Here is a 17,422-nt window from a genome sequence, read left to right as displayed (position 1 = left end):
CTAATTTGTACTTTTAAGAAATTCCTCAGGCTGCAGTTTGAAGAGTGTTCGTGGATGGGTTGGGCCACTGACAAAGCAGGGAGGCCAGGGGGTAGAAGGTGGAAGCCTAGACCAAGTGGATGGGGATGAAGAGAAGCCAGTCTCAGTAACATGCACTTTTGTTGGGGAGGGCTGGAAGAGGTGGGTAGGAATTCCCAGGCTTCTCAGGTAAGAGTGCATGGAGTCTCCTCTCTAGGAAAGCAAGGCCATTGTTGGGGAGGGGGGCGTCCAGATTCTTCTTGGACACGCTCAGCTCCAGACAGCTTTGGCATTTCAGTGCTTGCAGAGCTGCCTAGGGCCTTGCTATTGAGATAGGAAGTGACAGCACCCTCCGGCTGCTCTCAGGTGTACCTGCAGACAGCATCTCTGACTGCAGGCCTGTTGGGAGGGATTTTATGAGAGGTACTATGGGCAGGAAGAAGATGCGTTTGTTACTGCTGTCCAGGTGGCCCCAGGAAGCTTAGGACCCTCTCTGGGGAGAGGCATCTGCCTCTCAGGCCTCTTTGCTTCATCCCTGTCTTCCCTTCCCTAGCTAAATTACTGAGGTCCCACTTGGCCGAGCCATGCCCTGGTTCCATTTGTCTTCCTGTGCCTTGGCTGGCCTGCCCTGCTCCTTTGCTCACAGATGATCCCTTCACCCAGAAGGCCCGCATTTCCTTACCACTTGGTGACTGGTTCATCCTTCCAGGCCCAGTCAACCTTCATGTCATCCAGAAGGTCCCTTAGGCTGTTCCCCAGGAGGTGATTACTCTCTCTTTCATCTAGAAACCATGGTCACTGGAGTTGTGGGAGCTCACCCCACAATTACAAAGCGTCATTGGTAATTATCTGTCATCACTTTGGCTCTTACTAGAAGCACCAGGGGGTAGAAGGTGGAAGCCTAGACCAAGTGGATGGGGATGAAGAGAAGCCAGTCTCAGTAACATGTACTTTTGTTGGGGAGGGCTGGAAGAGGTGGGTAGGAATTCCCAGGCTTCTCAGGTAAGAGTGCATGGAGTCCCCTCTCTAGGAAAGCAAGGCCATTGTTGGGGAGGGGGGCGTCCAGATTCTTCTTGGACACACTCAGCTCCAGACAGCTTTGGCATTTCAGTGCTTGCAGAGCTGCCTAGGGCCTTGCTATTGAGATAGGAAGTATCACACCCAATTTTATGAGTGAAACAATTGATGTGCACAAGGCTGTGAGAGGCAGTTAGAAATGCCTGGCTGTGGGGCATGGAGGATGTTGTGGTGTGTGGGGCTACCTGTCCCTCTTGCTGTAGTTTTAATTTAAAGTTTGATGTTGCTGACTCACTGAGGTAGCTTCTAGACTGACACAGTGGGAAAGTGGGGGCCATATGGGCTGTCAACAAGAAAGTAACTCTCAGAAGGTAGTCTGTCCCTGATGCTGATCTGCTTGTTTGGAATTCTCATTTTGGGGGAAGAAACAGAGGGAAGAATTTGAGGCTGGGTGGGTGGAAGCCTTGAGTTCTGTTTTTGCCATCACACACAAATGAGTTGTCCAATTTAGCTGCATGCTTTGACAGGTTACTTGGGGGAGAGAAGGAATGGGATCTTGCAGTCCTCAGCCCTTTGCCAAGCCCTCTCCTAAGCCTGACAGGGCCAGCAAAGGCAGTTTAGGGATTCTGGCCCTAGGACCAGCTTTGTCTATTCACATGGGGCCTTGGGTGGGGCCCTGCTACCTCTTCTGAAAAGCCTGCTGCATGGCTTCCACACTGTCTATAGTCTCCTGAATTTGTTCCTCTTCTGGAGGCTTGACCTCTTCTTTAGCCTTTCTTCCAAGCTCAGGCCTCTAGGAGTCAGCAGGCATGAGGGCTGTGCTGGGCCTCCAAGGACTTGCAAGGGACTAACTTCCTGGGGTTGCTGTGTCCTCCAGATCTCTATCTTGGGAGATAGAGTCACAGCCACTCCTCTGAGCATCTGAACTGTTTGGCCATCTTATACACTTTAACATTAAAAAAAAAATGCAGAAACAGATTCATTCTGACCTGATAAATAGTTTGTCAGATAAAGTCTTGGGGCAGAAGGCAGAAATGAGACAAAGGGAGCTTCTACTTAGAAGAAGTAAGGATTTGTGCACTGTGGGGCAGGGAGGCTGGGCTGCATGTCTGGGTCTGGGGGCAGGCTACAGAGATGGGGCATTGCACAACTGCCTCCTGTCTCAGCTTTGGCATGAGAGACTGGCATGGCCAATATGGGGACAGAGAAGCATGGCCCCTGGGCGGGGGGATTCAGTGTGCATGCACTGCTGTGGCTCAGTGGATGTTTAATTCAGGATCTTTGAAAATATGCACAAGGACTAGCTGGAGGAGATGGTTGCTCTGGAGAGATGTTCACCCCCAAGATTCCTGGGCAAATCTGAAAGTTTTACAGAGTGAATGGACAAAAAGTTATTGCCATGTTATAAATTGTGGCACAAAAGAGAGCATGTCTCATGTAGCTCAGAGAAGACAAATAGGGACTCTGTGGCATCTTACTACACTGATGGACAGTGACTGCAATGGGGTATGTGGGGGGAACTTGATAATAGGGGTGAATGTGGTGACCACATTGTTTTTTCTTGTGAAGCCTTCATAAGAGTATATATATATCAATGATGCCTTAATAATAAAAAAAAAGAGATTGCATGTTTCCCCAGGACAAGGAGGGTCATCCTGGAGGATCTAAGGCTGGCCAGGTCCAACACCTTTGGCCTCTGGGGCACTTGCTCCTTCTAGAGTTCAATTGGCAAATGATGGTTGTGCACCCTCTGGGCTGGGCACTGGGTTGCCAGCACGCATCGACCACAGTTCGGCAGGCTCCATTGGTCCACAGAGAAGGGAGAAGGGCAGACAGACTCTGCCTAGACCAGAAAGAGCTGGGGGTGGAGGAACTGGCAAGAGGACAACAAGCACAGAGTACCCGAAAAGGGATTCTGGTAGAAACAAGCGCAGGTGCAAAGGCTTGGGTGCATGAAGAGTGTGGTGTGTTTGGGAAAGGGTGCATTTGCTTCTGGGAAGCTGGAAGGGGCATGCTGAAAGGGGGTGGGCTGGCAGGAGATGAGTGGGCGGGACCAAGCTTTAAAAAGGGCTTCAAATTTAGGAGGGGACTAGAAACGTGGATACTAAAGTGTTGGGAGCCTTTACTATGGCTACATAATCTTGAATTTTGGCAGTTGAGTTTTACAGTGATGATGAGGTTCCTTTTCTCATTCAACAAATACTTACTGAGAGCTTTCTGTGCTTGAGCTGTTACCGTGGGCCTGGGATATAAGCTGCTGTGCCAGGAAAGACAGTTCCCCCAACTGTGCCAGGCCTATAACCATCAGCAAGGAAATTCCCAAGTGAGCTGATGACCAATGTAATAGGTGCTCCTATGGAGATCCCTGGGTGATGGGGAAGTTGAAGGCAAGAGGCCTCTCTGAGGAAGTGACATTTGAAATGTGAGGAGCCGAGAGAAACATTCCAGGCAAAAGGAGCAGCATGCGTAAAGGCCCCGAGGTGGGAAGAAGTGCAGTGGGTGTGAGGAACACAGAGTGGCTGGAGTACTCAGTTGGAAGGGGCGGGGTGGGGATATGACCTGTATTTCCTGGCACTTCACCTGTGTAAAATGAGAGCCTGAGAGTCATTCAGTTGTGTCCCCTCCCCCTGCTGCTGGGGAGAAGAGTTCTGCAGAGCTGAGAGGTGCCTGCCACCCAGGGAGCCCCCAGGGCCCCCAGATCCCCTCTGTTCAGTGTACCACTTACCTGGCTGTGGCCCGTGCCCCAGGAAACACAGGGAATCCAAGACAAGTTCACTTTTTCTCTTACCACATCTGGCCTGACCTCTGGTTAGTTTACTTTCTGTCTAATGAGCCTGGGCTCAGGGCTTCTACATATATATCAACAGGACTCTGGGGCCTAGACAACCCTGAAAGAGAAGCTGGAGGGTCAGCCATCTGTCCAGACCCCTGGCCGTGGGCATCCCATTGTCTCCTAGTGGGGGTGCCTCTTCCATGCAGATCCCTCAGGCCAGTAATAGGCCCCTCCCCACAGATGGGGACAAGGACCCTGATTGGGATCATACAGCCTTAGCCAGTCTTAGAGCTACTTCTGGCTCCTTACACTCATGCAATCCCTTTAAGAGGACATCCCCCCCTTAAACATTTTGGGCAGATTGGGGCTTCCCTCTTCTGATCTAGGGCAAAAACTCCTCTGAAATCCACAGTGAGTCCTGTCTCTGCTGAGCACTGGTGCCATTGGTTTCAACAGGCTGCCCTAAATGTCCATCTCTTGGGGTAAACTGCCCCTGGGATGGTCAGAGAACCAGCCCAGCCTCTCCACCAAGGGCTGGGAAGTGGTAAATTTTGGCTCACCCACTCTCCAGACCAGTAGGAGCCAGGCCAGCCCTGGGCCTGTCTGAGCCTTACCGTCTGTGATGTAGCCTGTTTGATCACTCCCTGTGGCCACACAACTGGTTCATGACAGCTGCGGCCTGAATTCAGCCTTGTCTGGTTCCCCACTGCCCTCTGGCTTCTGGATCCTCACCACCAAAGGAATGACTCTCAAGTGATAGACTTTCAGCAGTAAGAAGGGATTCAGAACAGGAGTCCTAGCTTCAGTCAGTGATAGGAAGCTCCCCATCTGTCCTTGAATGAGAGAATGATTGAGAAAATGCTTTGAGTTTGCCAAGAGCTCTGTGAATGTGTTGTGAACTACCCCTCTCCCTCATTGAACAGATGAGGGCACTGAAAAGTTCAGGGAAGGGGCAAGGACTTCTGTGAGGCATTGCTGGGGCCTGGAAGCCAGGCCTCTACCTTTAGGCCCCTCCTACTCCAGCAGTCAGATTTCAGCTTGCATGTGCCCCTGCAGAGTGGTTCCAGGGTCCAGCAGTCTGCTGGAGCCACAGTGATCAGTGAAGGTCCAGATACTTGCGGGGAGGAGCCTGAGGCTGGGGAGCCGAGCGAAGTGGGCTGTGCAACCGACAAATGTGGTTGCCACTTACTGTTGGCAATTCTGGGTAAGTTATCTAACCTTTCTGAGCCTCACATATCCCATCTGTAAAGTGGGTATAATTATATCCCCACCTCACAAAGTCACTGTGAGGCTTAAATTACAAAGCCGTAAACCTGCTGAGCACAACTCAGTAAATGACCCAGCTCTTGCATGTGAGCCTATGCCTTACGGCCAGCTGAACTTGGGAGCTGATCCCTGAGCAGGCCTGTCCCTTCTCCCATGGGGCCTGCACATTGGAGGGCCATTCCCCTGTGGACCAAAGTCCTGCATCCTGCTTTGCTTACTGCCTTTGTTACCTGCCTGTGGAATGCCCTTCTCAGGTTGGGGAGTCAGAGATCGTGGGTGTCTTTCTGTGGGATTCCTGGGTTATTTTCAAAGCCTGAGCAGGACTGGGAAATTCTGAATGGAGTAGGAGTTGAGTGCTCTGGCTCTGAGCTCCCAGCAACCTTGCCATCTCTAGACTAAGTCAGGCATCAGACACAGCACCCAGCTCCTGCGCTCTTCCTTTGCAACATCTGTTACTGTTGAAGCACACATTTCTAGCTGTTTCTCTGCTAGTGAGGGCTCCTAGCTTTCCTGGAATCCAATTCGGGACCTGGCTTAATATATATCTATCTGGCAAACAGATGGAAGGGTTTTTTAAATTAAATTTTTATTTTTAGGTAACTTTCATTCACATATAATTTCAAGAAATAATACAGAGGGGTCCTATGTACCCTTGACCTAGTTTCCCTCAATAGTAAAATCTTGCAGTAATACATTATCATAACCAGAATAACGACATAATACAACCCACGAGTCTTACCCAGATTTCACCATTTTCACTTGGACTCACTTGCGTGTATTCAGTCTTGTGTAGTTTCATCACCTGTGTAGGTGATGCACCCCCCCCCCACCTCCCCACCTGTTTTGTCAGTTAGTACACCAGGTTCCTTCTTGTTGCCCTTCTATAACCACATCTCCGTCCATTCCAGCCTCCTCATCACCTCTCCCTAGTCTCCCCACCAACTGTTAATCTGTTCCCCATCTTTATAATTAAGTCATTTCAAGAGTATTTTATAAATAGATAAACAGTACCTAACTTTTGGAGATTGCTTTTTTCACTTAATATACTTTGCTTGAAATTCATTCAAGTTGTCGCTTATGTCAGTAGTCCATTCATTTTATTGCTGAGTAGTTCATTTTTTGACATTAAATTCATGACAAGGCTGCCATGAACATTCATGTTTTTTGTGAACATGTTATTGCTATGGGATAATTGCTCAAGAGTACATTTGCTGGGTTATATGGTAATTGCATGTTCAATTTTAAAAGAGACTGCCAGACTGTTTTCCAGGGTGATTGTATTATTTTACATTCCCACCAGCGTGATTCAGTTTCTCCACATCCTTACCAGCATTTGAGGTTGTCACCTTTTGTTATTTTAGCCATTCTCATAGATTTGTGTGTGATAGTTCATAGTGGCAGATGGATGGATTCTGCTGTACCTCGTCCAAAACCTCTGTGGCACTGGGCCTTGTTTTGTGGTCACAGACCCATCAATATCACTGTGCTTGGTAGCTCCTTCTAGGAAAGGCTCAAAGTCACTGCTTTGGCTCTCCCTCCTTGCCTGGGCCAGGGCCCCAGTACAGGCTTGTTTCAGTCTTCACTGGGGAAAGAGCAGTTGGAGATAAAATACTGAGAAAAGCCTTTGGCTCTGACCCAGCCCCTCACTGCAAGTAACTTTTGCTGTTTGAAAACACCTTCTGTGTCAAACAAAAAGTTCTGTATTTAAGAAGCTAGCTGTAGGACAGAGGATTAAAGATGGCAGCATGAGAGGTAAGACAGAGGCTTCCTCCTAAAACTGTATATAATACAAAAATATAATTAATACAACTAATCCTGAGAGAGCAACAGTAAAGAGGTCAGCGCCAGACTGCATATACCTGGAGAAAAGAGCAGACCTCATGGAACAGGGTAATGTACCAAAGCTGTGGCCCAGTGGGACCCAAGCCCTTTCCCCACCCCAGCTCATCAGCGAGAGAAGAGAGAAACTGAGCAGGGAGGGAGTGGAGGCCTGGGACAGCTGAATACCTAACTCCGGAGATCTGCTCTGGGAGCACAAACCTACATTTCATGGTGCTTTCATGATACTCTCGTGATTACGGGGTTGGAAAGCTAAGACAAGCAGAATTCCTGAAGAGACTGAGATTCCAGCTGCTTGTGAAAAGCAGGGATCCATATCTGGCTGCTCTGGGACAAAAGCTTATACCTGTGTGTTCGGCCCACTGGTTCAGGTAGTGGAGACAGGCATGGCACCTGGGAAGCAAGAAACAGCTCTTCCCACCCCCCCACCCCCCCGCCCCAAGCACCAATCCCACTCCCCTGAAGCCCCCAACATTGCTTCAGGGGCTGAGCAGCTCCAGAGAGTAGAGCTTCTGGACACTAGAGGGCGCCATACACAAATATGAAATGCCAAAGGAACCTGGTCCAGAGTAAAATTAATGTAACTCCGGAGAAAGATTTAAATGATATGGACCTTATGACTCTTTCTGAAAGGGAGTTCAAAATAAAAATCATCAACATGCTAATGGAGGTATGGAAAGATATTCAAGAGCTCAGGAATGAATTCCAGTCAGAGTTACAATCATTGAAGAGCACAATGGAAGGTATTAAAAGCAGATTGGATATGGTGGAGGAGATGATGAATGAAATAGAAACTAGAGAAGTGGAATGAACACAAAGAAGTTGAGGCACAGAGAGAAAAAAGGATCTCCAAAAATGAAAGAATATTCAGAGAACTGTGTGACCAATCCAAATGGAACAATATTCGCATTATAGGGATACCAGAAGAAAGAGACAAAGGGATAGAAGGTGTCTTTGAGGAGGTAATTGCTGAAAACTTCCCCAATCTGGGGAAGGAGATAGTCTCTCAGGCCATGGAGATCCACCAATCTCCCAACACAAGGGACCCAAGGAAGACAACACCAAGACATATAGTAATTAAAATGGCAAAGATCAAGGATAAGGACAGACTGTTATAAGCAGCCAGAGAGAGAAATAAGATCACATACAAAGGAAAGCCCATCAGGCTAACATCAGACTTCTCAGCAGAAACCTTACAGGCCAGAAGGGAGTGGCATGATGTATTTAATGCAATGAAGCAGAAGGGCCTGGAACCAACATTACTTTATCTGGCAAGGTTATCTTTTAAATTTGAAGGAGGGATTAAACAACTTCCAGATAAGCAAAAGCTGAGAGAATTTACCCCCCACAAACCATTTCTACAGTCTATTTTGAAGGGACTGCTATAGATGGAAGTGTTCCTAAGGTCTAATAGCTGTCACCAGAGGTAATAAAACCACAGTAAAGAAAATAGAACAGCTAATTACTAAGCAAATGCAAAATTAAATGAACTCTCTCCAAAGTCAATCAAGGGATAGACAGAGTACCTAGTATGATACCTAATATATAAAGAATGGAGGAGGAAGAAAAAGGAGGAGAAAAAGAAAAGAACCCTTAGATTGTGTTTGTAATAGCATATTAAGTGTATTAAGTTAGACTCTTAGATAGTAAGGAAATTAACCTTGAACCTTTGGTAACCATGAATCTAAAGTCTGCAGTGGCAATAAGTACATTACCTATCGATAATCATCCTAAATGTAAATGGACTGACTGCACCAATCAAAAGACATGGAGTCACTGAATGGATAAAAAAACAAGACCCAATCTTTATGCTGCCTACAAGAACTCACTTTAAATCCAAAGACATACACAGACTAAAAGTGAAGGGATGGAAAAAAATATTTCATGCAACTAATAGAAAAAAGCAGGAGTTGCAGTACTTGTATCAGACAAAATAGACTTCAAAACAAAGAAAGTCACAAGAGACAAAGAAGGACATTACATAATGATAAAGGGGTCAATCCAACAAGGAGATATACCCATTATAAATATCTATGCTCCCAACACAGGAGCACGTACATATGTGAAACAAATACTAACTGAATTAAAAGGGAAATAGAATGCAATGCATTCATTTTAGGAGACTTCAACACTCCACTCACTCTGAAGGACAGATCAACCAGACAGAAAATAAGTAAGGACACAGAGGCACTGAACAGCACATTAAAACAGATGGACCTAACAGACATCTACAGAACTATAAACCCAAAAGCAACAGAATATACATTCTTCTCAAGTGGACATGGAACATTTTCAAGAATAGATCCTATACTAGACCACAAAAAGAGCCTCAGTAAATTCAAAAAGATTGAAATTGTACCAAACAGTTTCTCACACCACAAAGGTATGAAACTAGAAATAAATTACACAAAGAAAATGAAAAATCCCACAAACACATGGAGGCTTCACAACATGCTCCTAAATAACCAATGGATCAATGACCAAATAAAAACAGAGATCAAGCAATATACGGAGACAAATTACAACAATAATTCAACACCACAAAATCTGTGGGACGCAGCCAAGGCCATGCTAAGAGAAAAGTATATTGCAATACAGGCCTACCTCAGGAAAGAAGAACAATCCAATATGAGCAGTCTAAACTCACAATTAATGAAACTGGAAAAAGAAGAACAAATGAGGCAGTCAGTAGAAGGAGGGACATAATAAAGATTAGAGCATAAATAAACAAAAAAATCGAGAAGACTAAAACAATAGAAAGAATCAATGAAAGCAAGAGCTGGTTCTTTGAGAAAATGAACAAAATAGATAAACCCCTAGCCAAACTTAACAAGGAAAAAAAGAGAGTCTACAGAGATAAACAGAATCAGAAGTGAGAAAGGAAAAATCACTACGGACACCACAGAAATACAAAGAATTATTAGAGAATACTATGAAAAATTATATGCTAACAAACTGGATAACATAGAAGTACAACCTTCCAAGGCTGACCAAGGAAGAAACACAAAATCTGAACAGACCAATTACCAGCAATGAAATCGAACTGGTAATCAAAAACCTACCTAAGAACAAAATCCCTGGACCAGACGGCTTCACCACTGAATTTTATCAAACATTTAGTGAAGACCTAATACCCATCTTCCTTAAAGTTTTCCAAAGAGTAGAAGAAGAGGGGATACTTCGAAACTCATTCTATGAGGCCACCATCACTCTAATACCAAAACCAGGCAAACACACCAGGAAAAAAAGAAGAATACAGACCAATATCCCTGATGAACATAGATACAGAAATACTCAACAAAATATTAGCAAACCGAATTCAAAAATATATCAAAAAGATCATCCATCATGATCAAGTAGGATTTATTCCAGGGATGCAAGGATGGTACAACATTCGAAAATGCATCATCATCATCCACCACATCAAAAAAAGAAGGACAAAAACCACATGATCATCTCCATAGATGCTGAAAAAGCATTTGACAAAATTCAACATCCATTCATGATAAAAACTCTCAACAAAATGGGTATAGAAGGCAAGTACCTCAACATAATAAATGCCATATATGACAAACCCACAGCCAACATCATACTTAACAGCGAGAAGCTGAAAGCTTTTCCTTTATTATCGGGAACAAGACAAGGATGCACTTTCCCCACTTCTATTCAACATAGTACTGGAGGTCCTACCCACGGCAATCAGACAACGCAAAGAAATAAAAGGCATCCAGATTGGCAAGAAAGAAGTTAAACTGTCCGTTTGCAGATGGCATGATATTGTACATAAAAAACCCTAAAGAATCCACTCTGAAACTACTAGATCTAATAATATCTGAATTCAATAAAGTTGCAGGATACAAAACTAATACACAGAAATCTGTGGTATTCCTATACACTATAACAATGAACTAGCAGAGTGAGAAATCAGGGAAACAGTTCCATTCACAATTGCATCAAAAAGAATAAAATACTTAGGAATAAACCTAACCAAGGAAGTGAAAGACCTATACCCTGAAAACTATAAAACACTCTTCAGAGAAATTAAAGAGGATGCCAATAAATGGAATCTCATTCCATGCTCATAGACAGGAAGAATTAATATTGTCAAAATGGCCATCCTGCCTAAAGCAATCTATAGATTCAATGCAATTCCTATCAAAATACCAACAGCATTCTTCAACGAACTAGAGAAAATCGTTCTAAAATTCATATGGAACCACAAAAGACCTCGAATAGCCAAAGCAATTCTGAGAAGGAAGAATAAAGCTGGGGGGATCATGCTCCCCAACTTCAAGCTCTACTACGAAGCCATAGTAATCAAGACAATTTGGTACTGGCACAAGAACAGACCCATAGACCAATGGAACAGACTAGAGCACCCTGATATAAACCCAACCATATATGGTCAATTAATATACAATAAAGGAGCCATGGATATACAATGGGGAAATGACAGCCTCTTCAACAGCTGGTGTTGGCAAAACTGGACAGATACATGTAAGAGGATGAAACTGGATTATTGTTTAACCCCATACACAAAAGTAAACTCGAAATGGATTAAAGGCTTGAATGTAAGTCATGAAATTATAAAACTCTTAGAAGACAACATAGGCAAACATCTGAATATAAGCATGAGCAACTTCTTCCTGAACGCATCTCCTTGAGAAAGGGAAACAAAAGCAAAAATGAACTCATGGGACTACATCAAACTAAAAAGTTTCTGTATGGCAAAGGACACCATCAACAGAACAAAAAGGCATCCTACAGTATGGGAGAATATATTTGTAAATGACATTTCTGACAAGGGGTTAACATCCAAAATATATAAAGAACTTAACACGCCTCAACACCCAAAAAGCAAATAACCCGATTAACAAATGGGCTAGGATATGAAGAGACAGTTCTCCAAAGAAGAAATTTAGATGGCCAACAGACACATCAAAAGATGCTCCACATCACTAATCATCAGGGAAATGCAAATTAAAACCACAATGAGATATCACCTCACACCAGTAAGGATGGCCAGCATCAAAAAGACTAAGAACAACAAATGCTGGTGAGGATGTGGAGAAAGGGGAACCGTCCCACACTGCTGGTGGGAATGTAAGTTAGTTCAACCACTGTGGAAAGCAGTATGGAGGTTCCTCAAAACACTAAAAATAGAAATATCATTTGACCGAGGAATCCCACTCCTTGGAATTTACCCAAAGAATACAACTTCTCAGATTCAAAAAGACATATGCACCCATATGTCTATCGCAGCACTTTTTACAATAACCAAGATATAGAAGCAACCTAAGTTGATGAATGGATAAAGAAAAGGTGGTACATATACATAACGGAATACTATTTGGCCATAAGAAAGAAACAAATCCTATCATTTGCAACAACATGGATTTAGCTGGAGGACATTATGCTCAGTGAAATAAGCCAGATGGAGAAAGACAAATGCCAAATGATTTCCCTCATTTGTGGAGTATAACAATGAGGCAAAACTGAAGGAACAAAATAGCAGACTCAGAGACTCCAAGAATGAACTAGTGGTTACCAAAGGGGAGGGGTGTGGAAGGGTGGGTGGGGAGGAAGAGAGAAGGGGATTAAGGGGTATTATGTTTAGTACACATGGTGTGGGGTATCATGGGGAGAACAGTGTAGCACAGAGAAGGCACATAGTAGATCTGTGACATCTTGCTGCACTGATGGACAGTGACTGAATTGGGGTATGGGTGGGGACTTGTTAATATGGGTAAATGCAGTAACCACATTGTTTTTTCATGTGAAACCTTCATAAGCGTGTATATCAATCATACCTTAATAAAATATTTTTTAAAAAAATAGAAAGAAGCTAGCTGTGGGCCTTCAGTGTTCTGTACCTCAGATAGGTGCCAGCACCAGGCTGGGCTGGGATTCAGAGATGACCCCAGCTCCCACCCATGGCAGGTCCTGGTTCTTTGAATCTTGGTGGAGAATGAGAAATTGGACCAAGTGTGAGTCTTGGGGAGGTAGATTGGTGTACAGGGTTTTAACATGAGGGTGGGAATGGCAAGATGAAGGGAGGGTTAGCTGGGCCCTGAAGGATGTGTTGGCCTTTGACTAGACAGGGAAGGGGCATCCACGCAAAGGGAACAGGTCAGAGGGAAGGTGGAATATAAGGAAAAGACAAATGGGGAGCAGTGGGTCTCTCAGTGAGCTTGAGGAAAGCAAGGTTCTTAGCTGTTCTGACCTCCACTCACCTGTCACTGTTCGCACTGGCACAGGTCAGGCTCTGTCACCACCTGTGCCCCTGCTGAGTAATACATTTGTGTGTGACTGTGAGGCAGAGGGTGTCTTGGTCCCTGTTGGCATCCCCCACTAGACTTGGCCTTGGCCTTTCAAGGGTGGCAGGGTCTGTCTTTGGTTATTGCTGTGTCTGACCCCCATTCTTCTGCTCCAGGAAACCTATCTGCAGGAACGGCTGGGGACAGCTAGGGCCAGGTCAGGTAGGGCCTCAGACTTGAAAGGGGTTCCAGAGAGTTGAGACCTCACCTTCCCTGACCTCTTTTCACCTATCTACAGGTTCATCATGCCTCGTGGCATATAAGAAGACCCCACCACCAGTCCCTCCACGCACCACGTCAAAGCCGTTCATCTCAGTCACAGTCCAGAGCAGTACGGAGTCTGCCCAGGACACCTACCTGGACAGCCAGGACCACAAGAGTGAGGTGACGAGCCAGTCAGGCCTGAGCAATTCATCGGACAGCCTGGACAGCAGTACCCGACCACCCAGCGTGACACGGGGCGGAGTCACCCCAGCCCCTGAAGCCTCTGAGCCACCCCCAAAACATGCAGCTCTGAAGAGTGAGCAAGGGACACTAACCAGCAACGAATCCCACCCTGAAGCCATCCCCAAGAGGAAACTGTCATCTATAGGAATACAAGTAGGGACCCCTTTCACACTCGGTGTCCTCTGCCCATTCTGTGCACCTGTCTGCGTGTAATTACATCTGGTGGAGGCCCACTAGGTCTCCTGGGCAATGGTAGCTTATCTCTTTTTGGGGGTTGGCCCCAAGTGGCCAAACTAAATTCCACCCATAGTCATGCCTTCCTTTCATTTCCCACACGTGCCAAGCTGCTGTAGCCATGGGCACATGTCCCTGCTCCTCTGATGGGCTGTCACAATGAATGTAGTTACACTCAGCCAGCCATATCCTGTCCACTGTTTGCCTGTCCACTGTCTGTCTGTCCACTCCGCCCTTTGACCTGCCAGCTGACGTGTGGGAGGCGGGACTGGCCTAACAGTTCTCTAATCCAAGGTCAGCTCAGGTGTGGAGGCCACAGTCCCACTTGGTGGCGGGAGCAGCATGGAGCATAAATGCAGATGGGCCAAGGGCCCAGGACGCAGGGCCCCTGAGCTATGGGGGTTGCTTGAAGGGGAACTTTGCCCAGAGCCCTCTTGGGCTTTGGGAACAGGTAGGTGGCTCAAGGATCCAAGCCCTTGTCGAATTGAGAAGTGCGAGGCCAATCCCAATGCCTCCCTCCATGGGAAAGGATCCAGACAGACATTTCCCCAGGACCAGATGGCCAAACCCAGCAGACCCTCCTGGAAGCCAAACTGCGCCCATGGCCGTGGCACACAGCCTGGCAGCATATGCCAGCTTACCCTCCCCTGCTGCACTGTAACTCCTGCGGGCACCTGACATCACCAGTCTGTCTTGTTAGAAGACCCGGGGAAATTGGGGCCCTGCCTTGCAGTTTTCAAGAGTTGCTCTAATTGCAGAGTGAGAGAACTCTTCTGCTCTGGCTGGCCCCCCAGACTAGAGTGGAACGCAGGGCAGGGAGGGGGCAGCTGAGGAAGACAGAGCCCTCCCAAACCTGGGAGGGTGGTGGTGGGGTGCTCAAGGAGGTCATGGTGGTGTGCATTGTGGCCTAGGGTTGGGAGGGATCTCCATGGATGTGGCCAGGTGGATGACACAGCACTAGAAGCAGGAGGAACTTGGGACGCAAAGGGGGTCTGAATGGTTTGGACCAGAGAAGACACACTGGCTAATTTCTTATACTTGCCTGGATTTTTACCTCCAGAGGTCAACTCAGAGCTTCAGTTTCCCCACAAGAAGAGAGTTGGCCAGGAGACTCTTCTGTTTTCTGGGCTCCTTCATAAAGGCTCTAGCCCCTGCCCTGTACAACTGCTCCAGGAGGGATTCTTAGGAACACAGGAAACGGCCTAGTTTCTGGCTCTTGATCCTGACCACCCCAGGTCTTTGGCAGCCCCACCTCTCTTTGGTCAAACCATAAGTTCTTAACTTTCCAGAAGGCCTGAGAGATTTAGGCTCACCGGTCATTCCTTTCACAAGAAGATCACATGGGGATAAGGACCCTAGCTCTTCTCCTGTCCTAGACTTCTCTTTCCCAGATTCACCCACCCCCATTCCATGCTCTCCCACAGCCCCTTGAGATCCAGGGGTGCTGCATTCCCTGAGCCCGTTCTTGCTGAAGGAGAAATCCAGCTATGTCCCCATGGTGAGGAGGAGCCTGGCACTCAGCCCCCTGCCCCAGAAAGTCTCACGGGTCCCCATGAAGCCAAGAGACTGGAAAGTCACCAATTTCCAAGGATACCCTGACAATCCCTATCCCAGCCCTTGGTGCCTCAGGCCCTAGGTCAAGGGTGGGTTCTCCCTCATTCATGAGCACAGATGGAAAGGCTGGCCTGCCTGCTCCATGGCCACATACACACACCTTTGTCCCAAAAAAGAAAAGGCAGGCCCAGGGCATCCCTGTCGCCAGGTCTCCTTCCAGTTCACAGGAACGTAGAGAAAGAGAGCTAGCTTAGCACTTGGCCCTGGCCCTGGTCCTTCCTCCTGCTCCCCAGACCCACCCAGTGCTGAAGGTAACCTCAGCCATTGAAGCCCAAGGACAGCATTCCACAGTGTCCAGGGATGTTACTAGCCATTGTCCTTGTGGCAGTTTTCAAATCAAGACTACTGTCCAAGATCTGCCCCTAGTAGAGGCACCTCCAGCCTGCCCTTCAGCTTCAGGGCCAGGGGACTGATCTTTGCCTCGAGACAGCCCCCAGCTGCGACTGCACCAGATAACGGCTGTGGCTTTGTGTGTGTGTGTGCGTGTGTTTTCTTTCTCTTTCGTTGTTCTTTTTTTTTCCTTCTCTCTGATGCGTGTAAAGGAGAGGACTAGAAGGAACGGTTCCCATCTCTCGGAGGACAACGGACCCAAAGCAGTCGATGTGATGGCACCCTCCTCAGAGTAGGGAAAGCCAGTCATCTCCACCCCATCCCACCCTCTGCCCGCCTCTGCGCGAATGAGCAGTGCCCGGCTTAACCTGCTCCAGCCTTGGGCCCACGTGCAGTGTCTGCATGCCTCGTGCCCGTCTGTCCACATGTCTGTTTGCATTGTCCCACTAATGTGAATTTCAGCAGCAAGTGTGCTGTTTGTTTTTTATTTTTGTCTTTGTCTCCGTGCCGTCGCTGTCGTTGTCCTTCAATAAGGTTGACTGCATTCAGCCAGTGCCAAAAGAGGAGCCCAGTCCCGCTACCAAATTCCAGTCCATCGGGGTTCAGGTAGAGGACGACTGGCGGTAAGTCACACAGAGGTGGTGGCTGCTTCTCCCCTCTCCTCTCCTTCCATCTGCTCTCACCTCTCCTGTGCCTTCTCCTGCTCTCCCTAACCCATTTCTCCTTGCTGGATTTCTATTAACTGAGCTGGGTTTGGGGTGTGGGCGGTGGCCCAGGCATGGGAGGCTGGGCGGGCAGGGGGGGCGGGCAAATGAGCGCTTGCTCTGAGATTAGTCAGCCCCCAGGGGGCCACGGTCGGGCTGAGACATGGCCCAGCACCCCGTTGTTGGTGGTCTTCCTAGCCCCACTGCAGTAAACAGGCAACCTTATGACCTTGTCCATGTGTGTGTATGCGTGTGGGCGTGGGTGGGTGGGGCAAGGGCTGAGCAGAGAATGAGGGGGGCTGTGGGACCCGCTTCAGGCGCATGGTGAGCAGATGATGCATCCGTTTCTCTGTCTCCCGTGTGTCCGGGTTGGGATGGCGTCCGGTCTCTGGTCCTCTTGGTGACTCTCCCCTTTCCTGTCCCCATCCCACCTCACCCCCACCCTCAGAAGCAGTGCCCCCTCTCACAGCATGTCCTCCCGACGGGACACTGACTCAGACACCCAGGATGCCAACGACTCAAGCTGTAAGTCATCTGAGAGGAGTCTCCCGGACTGTACCCCACACCCCAACTCCATCAGCATTGATGCTGGCCCGCGGCAGGCCCCTAAGATTGCCCAGATCAAGCGCAACCTCTCCTATGGAGACAACAGCGACCCTGCTCTAGAGGCATCCTCGCTGCCCCCTCCCGACCCCTGGCTTGAGACCTCCTCCAGCTCCCCAGCAGAGCCAGCACAGCCAGGGGCCTGCCGCCGAGATGGCTACTGGTTCTTGAAGCTACTTCAGGCAGAAACAGAACGGCTGGAGGGATGGTGCTGCCAGATGGACAAGGAGACCAAAGAGAACAACCTCTCTGAAGAAGGT

The 17,422-nt window shown here is 47.5% G+C and overlaps 1 protein-coding gene across 15 annotated transcripts in view; it reads left to right on the top strand.

Moving 5' to 3' along the window:
- Window positions 1-17,422, top strand: part of DLGAP4 (DLG associated protein 4) — a 185,121-nt gene that overhangs the window by 140,433 nt on the left and 27,266 nt on the right. For 10 of the 15 annotated variants that reach the window (XM_073236648.1, XM_073236647.1, XM_073236644.1 and 7 more), the window contains 3 exons: window positions 13,469-13,830; window positions 16,390-16,478; window positions 17,008-17,420. In XM_073236648.1, the coding sequence (XP_073092749.1) occupies window positions 13,469-13,830; window positions 16,390-16,478; window positions 17,008-17,420 (864 nt within the window). Of the gene's footprint in view, window positions 1-4,864; window positions 5,013-12,760; window positions 12,901-13,468; window positions 13,831-16,067; window positions 16,148-16,389; window positions 16,479-17,007; window positions 17,421-17,422 lie in introns of those variants that run through there. The other 5 variants (XM_073236653.1, XM_073236654.1, XM_073236650.1 and 2 more) reach the window with 3 other exon arrangements.

The sequence above is a fragment of the Manis javanica genome, chromosome 5 (genome assembly GCF_040802235.1).
Source record: "Manis javanica isolate MJ-LG chromosome 5, MJ_LKY, whole genome shotgun sequence".
NCBI lineage: Eukaryota > Metazoa > Chordata > Mammalia > Pholidota > Manidae > Manis > Manis javanica.
The sequence above is the reverse complement of the archived record's forward strand: the minus strand, read 5'-3'. Positions and strand labels throughout refer to the sequence as shown.